Source organism: Urocitellus parryii, chromosome 10 (assembly GCF_045843805.1).
Source record: "Urocitellus parryii isolate mUroPar1 chromosome 10, mUroPar1.hap1, whole genome shotgun sequence".
NCBI lineage: Eukaryota > Metazoa > Chordata > Mammalia > Rodentia > Sciuridae > Urocitellus > Urocitellus parryii.
Window position 1 is genome coordinate 46,837,764 of NC_135540.1, and position 12,701 is coordinate 46,850,464.

At 40.0% G+C, this 12,701-nt stretch overlaps 1 protein-coding gene across 2 annotated transcripts in view; it reads left to right on the plus strand.

Moving 5' to 3' along the window:
• Positions 1-355: 355 nt before the first annotated feature.
• Positions 356-12,701, plus strand: part of Dapp1 (dual adaptor of phosphotyrosine and 3-phosphoinositides 1) — a 49,162-nt gene continuing 36,816 nt past the window's right edge. For both annotated transcript variants that reach the window (XM_026398136.2, XM_026398137.2), the window contains exon 1: positions 356-536. In XM_026398136.2, coding sequence (XP_026253921.1) covers positions 436-536 — 101 coding nt within the window. In that variant the 5' untranslated portion in view covers positions 356-435. The remainder of the gene's footprint in view (positions 537-12,701) is intronic.

Below are 12,701 nucleotides of genomic sequence, written 5' to 3' on the forward strand. Positions count from 1 at the left end.
AGAGAGAAAAGAAGGAAAGTGAGTGAATGAGTATATTCATTCTCTCTAAAAACCAGAGAAGCCCATAGTGTTAGGCAGAAGTTATAGTTTGGCCTCATGGAAAGAGTTTGAACTAATGTCCTCCTATACCAGGTGGATGGTCCCCTCTATGTCTCTGACAGAAACTGCCTGCCGGCGGTGTGGGTGGGTGTCCCAGGTAGCTACCTAAGTTTGCATACTTCCTCACTGACAGAGCACTCCTGCCAGAGCCTCAGGGCCAGGGTGACAGTGTCAGTGGGAGGAGTAACCAAGTTTCACTTCCTCACTGTTTGGAGACTCACAGCTACAGCAGGCTCCCAGTTCACCGAGGAGCAGAGTCTAAGGAGCAGCTGGGCCCCTCTCTCCTCTTCCCCACAGCACCTGGCAGGGGCTTCACAGGCGGACGGAAGGGCACGAATGGGCAGAGCAGAACTTCCAGAAGGGAAAATGAGTACCCAGGATCCCTTGGATCTGTGGAGCAGATCAGATGGAGACGCTGAGCTGCTTCAGGACTTGGGGTGAGAGAGAAAATCCCCTTTTCAAAGTGTTTTCTGGGTGAACTTAACTGCTACTCCATCCTGAAAGCTCAATTAATGATTATCCTTAGCTCTTTCTTTTTCTCTGCCACCTCTGTCTTCTAAACTGGCCACTTTATTTGTCTCTGTGTGTAAGGTATCTTCCCTTTAGGGGCCTAATTCTGTTGTAAAAAACAGATTATTTTTTCCAAGTGTGAAAGCAGATAAATACAGAACGTGGGACAAAAGTCAAATATTGAACATTCTTTAAAAACAGGGACAGAATTGGGATGTGTGAGTTGATGTTGCCTGGTTTCCTTGATATTGCTCTGCTTTGCAAATAAATGTGCTGCTAAAGACTTTTGTGATCTGTTGACAGACTGTTGCTGGTAAGGTAAACAGAAAGCCTACCCTACTGTAAGTGAGAGGGACTTTTTCTAAAGAGAGAGAATGAGGAAGTTTTTGCCCCAATCTCATTAGTTTCTTTCTCCTCACACTGCATTCATGCGTTCTTTCTTGTATGTATATCTGTAGGGGCAACTTTGAGCCTTTTAAATACCAATGGAACAGAATAAAACTTCTGCCTCAAATAGGTAAGTGTAGGTAGGTGGAGTCATCAGAGTTCTATTTTAAAGAGGGACTAGATGACACAGCTCATTCAGGATATTGATTTCAAGAAACAAGTATTACACAAGAGAAGAAAAGGGAATTTTCTAGAGAAACCAGACCTCTCACCTAATGTACTGGGAATAACCCTGTGAGACTGGTTTTGACACCTGCATTTCCAAAGAGGGCCAAACCTTTACCTTCTGCCTGGGTCAGTAGCTCTAGGTAGATCTTCACAACCCAACAACATAGAAACTGTTGTCATCTTCTTACAAAGAAGAAAAACAAGCACCAAAGGGGAGTTTGAATAACTTGCTTATCTTTCAAACATCAGTGTCAAATATCAATGAAATGGCAAAGCTGGGATCCCAAGGGCCATGTCTTTAACCAAGGAAAAACTGAAAAAGAATTGTATCTTTTTGTGTTATATTACTGTGAAATTTCTCAGTGACTCCTTTCCTTGTGTGTGTGTGTGTGTGTGTGTGTGTGTGTGTGTGAGTGTGTGTGCTGGGGATTGAATCCAGAGGCATTCTACCACTGAGCTATATCCCGAGCCTTTTTTATTTTCTATTTTGATTCAGGGTCTTGCTAAGTTGCTGAGACTGGGATGGGACTGTTCATCCTCCTACCTCAGCCTTCTGTGTCACCCAGATTACCGGTGTGCACACCATGCTCAGCAGTAATTCCCATCTTTAGATTTTAAAACTGAGGTCTCAGAATTGATCTACCTTCTTATGACAAATCAGATGCACTAGGTAGAATTTTCAAAAGGGAAACTCCTGCTACTAGGAAGTCAGAGTTCCATAATATCTCTGTCCTTCTCTATTGAATCTCCAAAGAGAAAAGGTAAAGGCCCCTCCACGAGCATCTAAAACAGGTATCACTAAGTCGAAGTGCTCAAGCTAGACTTGGGGTGTCAAAACTATATTGAATCATTAAGCTCTAAGGCTTCACCCTGTTTTGTTATCTATTGACAGCTCACTGGAGTAAGAAACCCCAAGGGAGAAGAGAGACAGAGAAAATATTCAATTTTGGCCCTAAACTAAACAAATCCTTAAACCCAAGATCTGTGCTTGAGTCCTATTGGTGCACACGTAGATGTCAAAGGAACTGTAGGATGTCCCTGTAGACAACTGTGCTGCCAGGAAGAAGACACTATAGATAAACTCCACATTTCCTTCCCTGTAAAAAGAATAGACACTCGATACAAAGTCCAGAGTCTCCAAGAAAAGAAAAAAGTAAAAAAAAAAAAAAAAAAAAAAAAAAAAAAAAAAAGTACATTTCTGTCTAGACTTCTTCTTTTCAGAAAAACTGGAAATTCATTAAGCATATGAGTTTAGTTTTTGTTTTTTGTTTTTTGTTTTTTTTTAAGAAAAACATGGGCAACCTGTAGTTATCTGGGGAAACTGCTTATCACTGTGGTTCTCCATCTTTGCTATGCACCAGAACAACCCAAGGAGTTTTTATGGTTTTGTTTTTAAATTCCTGGTGCCCAGACTACACAACAGACAAATATTCTTGGTATCTCTGGGAAAAGCATTTCTCTCCAAGTGATTCAAAAGTGAGGCTGAGACTGAGACTCATTGCACAGAATATTTACTCTCAAAAGCATTGAGTAAGTGTGGTTTTATTATTTATTTTAAGTGTGTTGGATGTGTACCTGAATCTTCAAATCACTAATAAATGTTTGCCTTTTTTTAATACGGTGTGGGGGGGTCATTTTGGTCAATAACTTAGTTAAGGTATATTTTACATACATAAAATTTACCATTTCAAGTGCATAGTTCAATAAGTTTTATTAACTTTAAGGAGTGATATAACCATCACCACAAATCAGCATTAGAACTTTTTCATTCCACCAGAAAAACTCTCAGGAGCATGGTTCCCCTAGGGTAGGATGGGGAGTAAACAAAATCCTGATTTCTAGAGTTTGTCTATTTCCCCAGTAGAGACAAACTCAAGCTATTTGCCTCTACCAAGGAATGGTCAAGTTCAAACTGCCAAGGATTGAATATTTTTAATATTAATATTTAATATTTGCAAATCAAATATTTTACGATTAACCTGAGCCAGTATTTAGCCTTCTAGCACATCACTGATATGCTTTTCATAGGTAATAATTTAATTAATCCTGACAATGACTTGTTGCCTTTGACAGAATTGTGAATCTAAATTAAACTTGTTCTTTGAAGCTTTAACTTACTGAGGGTATTGTCTGGATCAAACCTTCTGATTAATTCAGTTTTTTAAAAAACTCCATAAAAAATGATGTCATGTAATTGATAGATAAAAGGTAGTTGGGTTTTTTTTTTAATTATTTATTTTAATAGTGACACAGGGCTTGGCAGCACATACCTATAATCTCAGGGGCTACAGTGGCTGAGGCAAGAACTTTGAAAGTACACAGCCAGCCTCAGCACGTTAGGAGGCCCTAAGCAATTTAGTGAGACCCTGGGCCCAAAATAAAAAGGGCTGAGGGATGTTGCTCAGTGGTTAACTCCCTTTACGTTTAATTCCTGGAAACAAATAAATAATAATAATAACAACAATAATACGTAATAATAGGAACTTTAATGACTTAAGTTTTTAATTATTTTCAGTAGGTAATTTGTGTAGTTAGGTAAATTTTATGTTATATTTTTGATAGCTATAAACATAATTTAGTGGTTAAATTATAAAAAAGCATATATCAGCCTTAGTTCTATTTTTCTTCAAGCTCTAGAATATATAAGTTCTGTAAGTTGAACCCTGAGCTGAAGTAAATTCATCATTTTCTTTCCAAGTCACTTGCTTAGAGCGCAGGATTATTATTCTCTCAAGTCCCTAAATCAAGCAACTCAGATGCATTTCCATCCCTGTCTCATTCATAGTGTCAGTCCAAAAGCATTTATTTTCTTTCAGCCTAAGTGCATTACTGTACCGAAAAGCGAAGGAGGAAGAGGGCAGAAAAAAAAAACCTGTCCTAAACTGTGGCTCAGTTTCACTTACACTTTGATGGTGTGGGATTAGGGGGAGGCAGGAGGGGGCAAGGCCTGTTCCCTAATGTGCCACCGGGGTGAACAACTGTGGGTAAGAAGCAGACAGAGATTGTGGTCAGGCCTTCTCTACTTTCAAAATCAAGACAGGGATTCGGCGCAGTGATGGAGGCTGCATTCAGCCCCCTTCCCCTGGTCTCTGCAGCCTCTGGCCAGCCCCACGTGGCCAAATGGATCTGGCAGCTCCCCTTGCCCAGGACCCCTAGGACCCCCCACCATCCCCGCTGGCTATTCCTGTTCCCCACTAGAAAGGAGGATGGGGACTAGGGAGCGCTCTGCATCCAGTTCTTCCAGTCTTATTTTGTAATGGATTAAGAGCCAACTTTTAGGGCTGGGCTGGGGCTCAGTGGTAGAGCACTTGCCTTGCACACATGAGGCACTGGGTTCGATCCTCAGCACCACATAAAAATAAATAAATAAAATAAAGATATTGTGTCCATCTACAACTAAAAATATATTTAGGAAAAAAAAAAAAAAAACGAGCCAAACTTTGAAGATGACTACACAAAGCAGCCCAGGTTAGATGCTAGAACAGCCCAGCTAGCTGAGTTGGATCAGCTGGACAAGAATAACATAGAGCCCTAAGAGAACAGCACAGAAGAACTAGTGGAGGTTTCCTGGTGGTCTTCTCAGCCCCAGATTGGACAGGGGTGGGGGTGGGGTGTGCAGTTAGAAGAGACCTGTTTCGAAGACAGATTCTGAGTAAAGGATGATGATGAGTTTCCAATGATTTTAACTGATAGCAGGAAGAACAACAGTTGGCATGGCAACTTAAGGTGACATAAATGAAAATCCCAGCAAAGGTTAAGATGTATATAGATTAATCTTTCCATGAATTTTCTTGAGATATAAGAATATTTCAAGAGCAGGTCCTTCACCAGAAACAATTTGGAAAGAAAAAGATAGGAAAGGCTGACGTTGTGTCAGTTTGTCAGACTCCCTTAAGTTACTTTTAGCCACCAACTACCAAGAAAAGCCCTCCGCCCCTCACAGTTTAAATCACAAGGGTACCACTCTGGCCCTAGACCAAAGATCATCGTGAAGCCCAGAAGCTGGCTAATCCTTCCATGAAACTAATACAACTGTCATTTCCAAACCTAAAGGAAACACTATGGCTGCTTTAGAGATTATCATATTCCTTTAAAAAAAAAAAAAGAACAGTATATATACATATATATACATACATGCAGAGAGAGAGAGACAGAAATTCTGTGTATAAGGACTTATATTTTTTTAAGCTGTAATTTTTAGCTTCTGGAATTATATGGCCTGTTGCTCTAATAGAAATACAGGGAGCTATTTAAAAATTAAAAATGTTATGTCACCTCCAGTTAACCTTAAACACACTCTAAAGGAATCTACAAAGTTCCCCTTCGGTGAAAATTCTGTCATCTTGGATTCTAAAAATGGAAGGTGATTCTTCTGCGCTGTTGGTAGTATGTAACTAGTATGCAGTAGGCGCTCCTCTTGAGTTAAGTGAGTTCCCACTTCAGTTTTTGTGTTTTCTGTTCCTTCTCCTTACTCATGGAAATCCACAGTGGGCGGGGCTGCTCTCCAGTCTTCCTCTCTCCTGTGGATCACCTATTAAAGGGGGACACTAGGCAAGGCGCCATGGGGAGACTGAAATAAAGGAAAAATATCTGTGCGGCGACAGGAGGCAAGGCAGGCGTGGTTAGAATGCTCTGCAGTGTGGGCTGGGGGCCCTAACAGTGGCCAGAGAAAGTGCTACCTGTGGTGGTATGGAAGATCACTGGAAGCAGAGAAGATGGTCTTGTTTGTCAGTTGAAGTCAGAAATGGTGACATTTGATACAAAAAAAAAAAAAAAAAGACAAAACCCCCCAAGAGTAAAGGAGTATAAGTGGCAAACATGCCACCCAGAAAATAGAAGGAGCCCACAAAGCTTCAGGCCACCCAGTCCCTGGGACCCGTCTGGGTATTCCCTCAGGCCTACCTTGCTCTGTGAGGAGCTTCCACCCCGTCTTCCCCCTTGTACTTCTATTTTCCTAATGGACTCTTTTTTTCTTTAGAAGCCTTGGATTAATTTCTGTCTCTTACAACTCCCCTTAGAGGCTAAATTCCTATAAACTTCTGGCTCTTCCTCCTAAAGTGGACCTGATGAAACTCACTATGGGGTACGTGAATGGCCAGGGTCTTAGCTCCCTGTCTAGCTCACCTCCAGCTCCTCTGTGGTCTGGGTCCCCCGGAGGCCCTGCCACTGGTGCCTGCCCACTTCTCTGTTTAAAACCAGTTACGCCTGAGGAAAGCAGAAGAACCATCGTTTAATTCATCTTGATATCAATGATGTAAGAAAATATTACTTGTTAGAGACACACGTTGAATTATTTAGGGTTAAAGTAGCATGATGTCTGTAATTTAAAGCTGTTTATCAAAAGATATATAAACAAAAATATGGCAAAAAGTTACAAACTATTATAACTAGTCTGGCATAGTGGGATGCATGCCTCCTACCCCAGAGATCTGGGAGCAGAAGGATTGCAAATTTGAAGCTGGCCTCAGCAACTTAGTGAGACCATGTTTCAAGATAAAAAATAAATGGGCTGGTGATATAGCTCAGTGGTAAACCAGCCCTGGGTCCAATCCCCCATACAAAACAAAAACAACAACAACAAAATTATTCTAACTAAAGTATGGGGCCTGGGGACGTAGCTTAAGGGTAAAGCATTTGCCAAGCATGAGTGAAGTCCTGGGTTTGATCCTAGGATGGCAAAAAACAAACAACAAAAAACCTCCCTGTCTGAAGCATTGGTATTATTTAAATGTGGGCATTGTTTATTTTACTATTTATACTATTTTCTACTTTCTTGTATATCCAAAATTATTCACAATAAACAGTTAAAATTGCCATAATATATATTCATTATCAAAAACTAAAGGAATAATGCATTAAAAAATATCAGCCATGTTCTAGCAACTAAATTATATTGTCCAATTATTTCCAGTTTTGTAAAAATATTTTTCTGTGAACATACACACTCACTGACACACAGAGATTGAATTGCAACACTGTGGCAGTACTATGTACATAATATTGCTCTTGCTTTCTGATTGTATACTTTTCATTTCCTTCTCTGTCTCAAAGCAGTTGTGGGTTCCCATCTTGGGCCAACCTGTAGCCCTGTGTCAAAGTTTGGATTCTTAAGTTGGTCCAGATTCAAGAGGGCCTGAAATAGATTTGTCAATGAACAATATGGAATATTTGCAGGCATGTGGAATTCCATGGTCATCATGTTTTATTGTTAGATAGATTAATTTTGGGCAGTTGAGCACATAAGTGGTAGTGGTCCAGAGCCAATAAATCTAATTAGGCAGTTTACAGATTGGTGAATGAGAAACTAGAGTAAAAATTGATCTGGAACAGCAAGGAAGGAACAGGAGCGGAAGCCAGTAATTCCATTACACTAAGAATGATAAGTGATTAACATTCCAAACAAAACTTGTTCTGCTTTTGTGTATTTTTTCAAAATGAAATCAAAGATATTTTGAAAACCTTAATGTCTCACACAAGTATTTTTAAATTTGTTCTTTGTTTTATCACTATAAAATTCTAGAGCTGCCTGGGTTCCATGTTACTGTTCTATTTTTATTTGCTACTGGTAGTTAGTGTTTTGGGTTGATTCACCAAATAAAATTGGAGCCATTTTGCAGATGTGAATCCTGAGGTGCTAAGGGGTTTAGCCATCTGTTTCCCTTTTCCTTTTGAGGTGAACTCCTTAGGAACTGAGCAGAAATATAGGTTATTCATCTTTGTCCTCTCTCTCCTGGCCTACCACTTGACAAAGAGCACATATGTAAGTGTTGGTTGAATTGCTACAAGTTGAGTCGAAGCCAAGGCCAGAACTCAGTGGCTCCTGGCTCCAGCCCATGAGCTCTCCACCACACCAACCTGGTGATGGGCTTGCATTCATCACCCCAGAAGCATTCAGGCCCCTCATGCCAACACTTTTTACTGATGGGATAAACTGACATCAGTTACAGGTATCATCTGAACCACAGACTAGAGAAGAGGTAACCAGTAAAACAAGGATCTGACTGTATTTTTTTACATCCCCCAAGACTGGGACTCTTTCCTGCAGCTGTAGCTTCTTGAAAGTGTCTTTCTCTGTCTCCTATACTAACCCACAATGCCAGATTGTCACTGGCAACCACAAACCAAAGACAATAAACCCAGAACTAACATTTTATGAAATATAGGGTACAAGAGTAATCACTTAGTCATCACTTAGTAGTCACTAAGTGAAGAGTCAACTAGATTTCATTCAAAGCCCCTTCTCCCCAAATCCCTGCCGAGAATCTCTGGTTTTGAATCCCTGCCCATCCCATCTAGGCCTTCTCAGATTCTCATTTGTGGAATGTTTTTTCTAGTCCAAACCAGGCATTTCCTGTACCCAACCACCAGGATTCATGATGCTCCTTGGGTCTTGTAGCCATTCCTCCCCTGTGCGTGCTGCTGGGAATTGAGCAGGACCTTTGTTGTGACGAGATGCAATTTCCACTCCTCCTTCAAGTCAGTGGCCATGTCTATCTCTCAGGTCACTCCAAGTCACAGGCTTCTCTGGATGTGCCGACCCATCTCTGGATAGGCTCTATGAGTCTGCCCCTACGCCTACCTACCTGTGGTTCTCTGCCTGCATCTCCAGTTCACTGGGTCTGTATGTGTGTGTCCTAAATCACTCTTTCTAATATTGTTGGCTGTTTTTGTGAGCCAGTGGGCCTTTATCTGTCTGTTTTTATGCCTGTTTCTATCTATCTGTGTACAGCTCTTTGATAATTGTGACTCTGACTCTTTGTGCCACTCTGTGGTCTCTGAATCTCTGAGTCTCTATTCTATCTCTATCTCACTGTTTCCATCCCCCAGAACTTCTGGTCTCATTCCTCAGACTTCTTCAAGAACAGGTTTTTCCTGGTCTCTAACTCCCACAGAGTTCTCTTCTCCCTTCCAACAGGGCCTTGACTCCCACCAGAAAACTTGGGAGCTGCCTTTAGCTGATGGCTAACATAGTTGGCTTTTGTCATCACTCAAGTCTGTTTTCTAAAGCCAGGGACAGATGGCCTCACCATTTAGCTCTGCTAGTAGCATTTGTAAATGCGGGCATTTACAATAGTGATCTAGAAAGGCACCATGGTGCTGAGTCCATCACAGAAACATCCCTTCTGAAAAAATTGTCCCACATCACACTAGGCCTGAAGGCAGCCTTATTAGAAAACTTTCCTGATCCTTGGTTCTCTCTGCTTAAACAGGGTCCATCACTCTGATCAGTGGAAAGATAAGCTCACACCTGTGAACATGTGACTTCACATGCTCACAGAGACAATACCATCTTGTCCTGGATATACCTGACTATGAGACCAATCATAGGACCAAAAGCTCTTGAGCTAAATAAGACAGTTCCTTATCCTCAACTCAGGATTTCTCTTGCACAGAGGATCAGGAGCTTTATCTTTCACAAAGTCAAAGTGTCCAGCACCAACTCTATAAAAAAAAAAAAAAATGAAGGTAAATAAAACAGCAGCCAGAAAATCCCATGGAATAACTCAAAGGCTGAGGTTTTATTAGCCAAGTAAAGATCGCCTGGAGAGGGAGAGCCTGAGAGGTTCATCTTGTCTTCTATCCCTGTTGTGCTCAGGACTGAGACTGAGCTATAGCTTCAGCAAAAACAGGAGACAAATCAATCAGCTATGCCAGCCATGGATTTAGAGAAGTGAATGATGCCTCTATTAGTTTTTGGTCTAGAGAATTCAAAGGGTGTGTCAGTGTCATTCAAAAGTGAGAATAATTTTTGAAAATGAAGACTAGAGAAATTTCTCTAAAGAAGAGTTCTTTTGTTGGTTCCGGGCCTTCTAGCGACCAGAAGTTTCTGTTCTCGCCTTGGATTGAAATGTAAATCCTCTTTGCAGCTCTCTTGGGACAGAGTCTTGGTTCTATTTCACTTCTTTTTGTCAGGAAGAGGAAGAATATATCATTAAATCTGTGAATAATCTGTAGACATAGCTTACTAAGAAGTTTTATCATCAAAGATGCACAATCTAGGCTGCTTCTCAATCTTGGGACAGCCCACTCTCCTTTGAATGTGTATCTACCTTCCTAAATAAATCTGTCTATATCTTAAAAAAAAGAAAGAAATGCAATTTTTAAAAATATTTATTTTTTAGTTTTAGGTGGACCCAATATCTTTATTTTATTTTTATGTGGTGCTGAGGAACAAATCCAGTGCCTCACACATACTAGGTGAGCTCTGTACCACTTGAGCCACAACCCCAGCCTAAGAAATGCAATTTATAAGTAGAGGAGTGGCTCATATTTTAAATTGCAAGCTTTCTGGCCCACCAGTTCTTGCAGCATTGTCTTGCATTGAGTCCCCAACATGGACTCGCTGTTTCAACTAGGCATTCTGTTGCCTCAATATACAGTGCATACATGAACCCCCATGTCTTTGCTCATGCCTTCCTTCCTCTTAGAATGTCCTTTTTTTTCTTACTAATCAATTAAATATCCAATCTTCAAGCCCTGGCTCCTGATCTTCTTCCTTCTTGAAGTTTACCCTGGTCATTGCAGCCCTCCATGAACTCCCCTCCCATATCATATCACTGAAATGGGAGCTATTTGGCAATTTCTGACTATGCTTACCTGAAGATCCTTCCCTTTTCCTTTTGATTAGTACCAAAAACCAGTTAGTACTTTGTCTTGCCCCTCTCTCCAGGTACAAATACTGAACTATCAAGTTTATTGAAGTGAACTGAAGTTTTTAGGGCCAAGAATCCTTCACGTCTGTATTTCTCCAACTCTAAACTGCATAACAATCACCTGGACCTCAGCAGGTTGAGAGTAGGACCTGATGTGTGTTTCTAGCAAGATCCCAGATGATGTCGATGGGGTCAGTCCACATTCTGAGTTGCAATGCTTTGCAGGGCTTTTCAAACACCATGTGCCAAACAAAAACAAATACTGAGTGCAACCTCTTGAGGTCTTAGAGTGAGTTTAGTGAGTCACAATGATATTTATTCAAAATGAATAGACATGAAAGTATTCAAGTAAATTGCATATGGAAGGATCAGTGTTGTTTCCTGCTACTCCGTGTGTGTATATTTGTGAGATATATGTGGTCGTCTATGTAGGGACTGATATAAAATACATTTTATATAGTGGGTCCGAATGAACCCTAATATTATATACAACTAAAAAGAACTGATAAAAATTACTTTTGAAAAATCAAATGGGATAAAAAACATTGAAGCTTTCAACATGCTGGAGCAATTTTCCAGAAGGTTCTAGCACAAGGAGGCACTGGAATGAAAGCAGAGAAGTCTACATGGAGGACCAGCTTTCTGGATCTAGTCTGCGGGCTTGCTCTGTGGTTCAGTTTATTTCCTGTACCTTACCAAGAAGCGACTATGAAAATTCTTTAGTGGGTGGGTGTTTCCTAATTTGTTACTGTATCATGGAAGGGATAATACCACTATTTCCTTCAAAGTCAACTGCTAGTTTTAATAATTTTATAAACCCAGTACTAATAATCTTTTAAAGCTTGATTACTCTCTGTTCTGTGGACTCTTAACCTTGAGACAAATTGTGAAAATGTGTAGTAGGCCTTGGGGGAGAAAAGAAGAATATAACACATTGTTTTTAATAGATTGTTATAAATAGTAATTTCTTGCACTTTTTAATTCTTCAAGGAAAGTGAGACAAAAATAATTTTTAAGGTTCAGAAAAATGAACCTTTTTCCCCAATGTATAGATAAAGCACCTAGGACAATGTCTGGCATATTCATAATATATGGTATAATTTATAAAGCTCATAGTTTTTTCTTATCTGAAAAAGTTAAAAAGTCATGTAAAAAGTTTATAAAAATAAGAACACAGTGTTGGGGCTGGGGTTGTGGCTCAGCAGTAGAGCACTCGTCTAGCACATGTGAGGCGCTGGGTTCGATTCTCAGTACTATATAAAAATAAATAAAATAAAGGTATTGTGTCCAACTACAACTAAAATAAATAAATTAATTAATTAAAAAAAAGAACACAGTGTTGCATGTGTGAAAATAAGGTTTTCTTTGTAGACATTACCAGTAGTTGCCTTAACAGATAAAGACATGAAGGATGCTACTTGGGTGAAATCACATAGTTTTTAAATTAAAATTGATTGGAGCTGATGGACTAGCTGAGAAAAGACTTGAGGAGAAGGCGTGGGTGAGATTCTCACTGACACGCTCTACATTTGTGGTCTAAGGTAGCATACTTTTTTACTTGGTATTTCCCAGTAGTAAATTGGTTTGTCATTGCATTTAACTCTAAAAACATTGCCCTTCTAAAACCAGTAGAGGAAAATAACCTACTTGGGAGTTTTAATTAACAGTAGGTTCAGCGTGAATCAGTCACACCATGCAGTTGTGAAACTAATGTAATGCAATCTCAAGCTTTTTATGGTGTGACCAGCAGGAAGAACAAGAAAGATGCTAACCTTCTCTGTTTTGAATGCCAGCACTTATCTTTAAGATAGAAATTTAAAATAT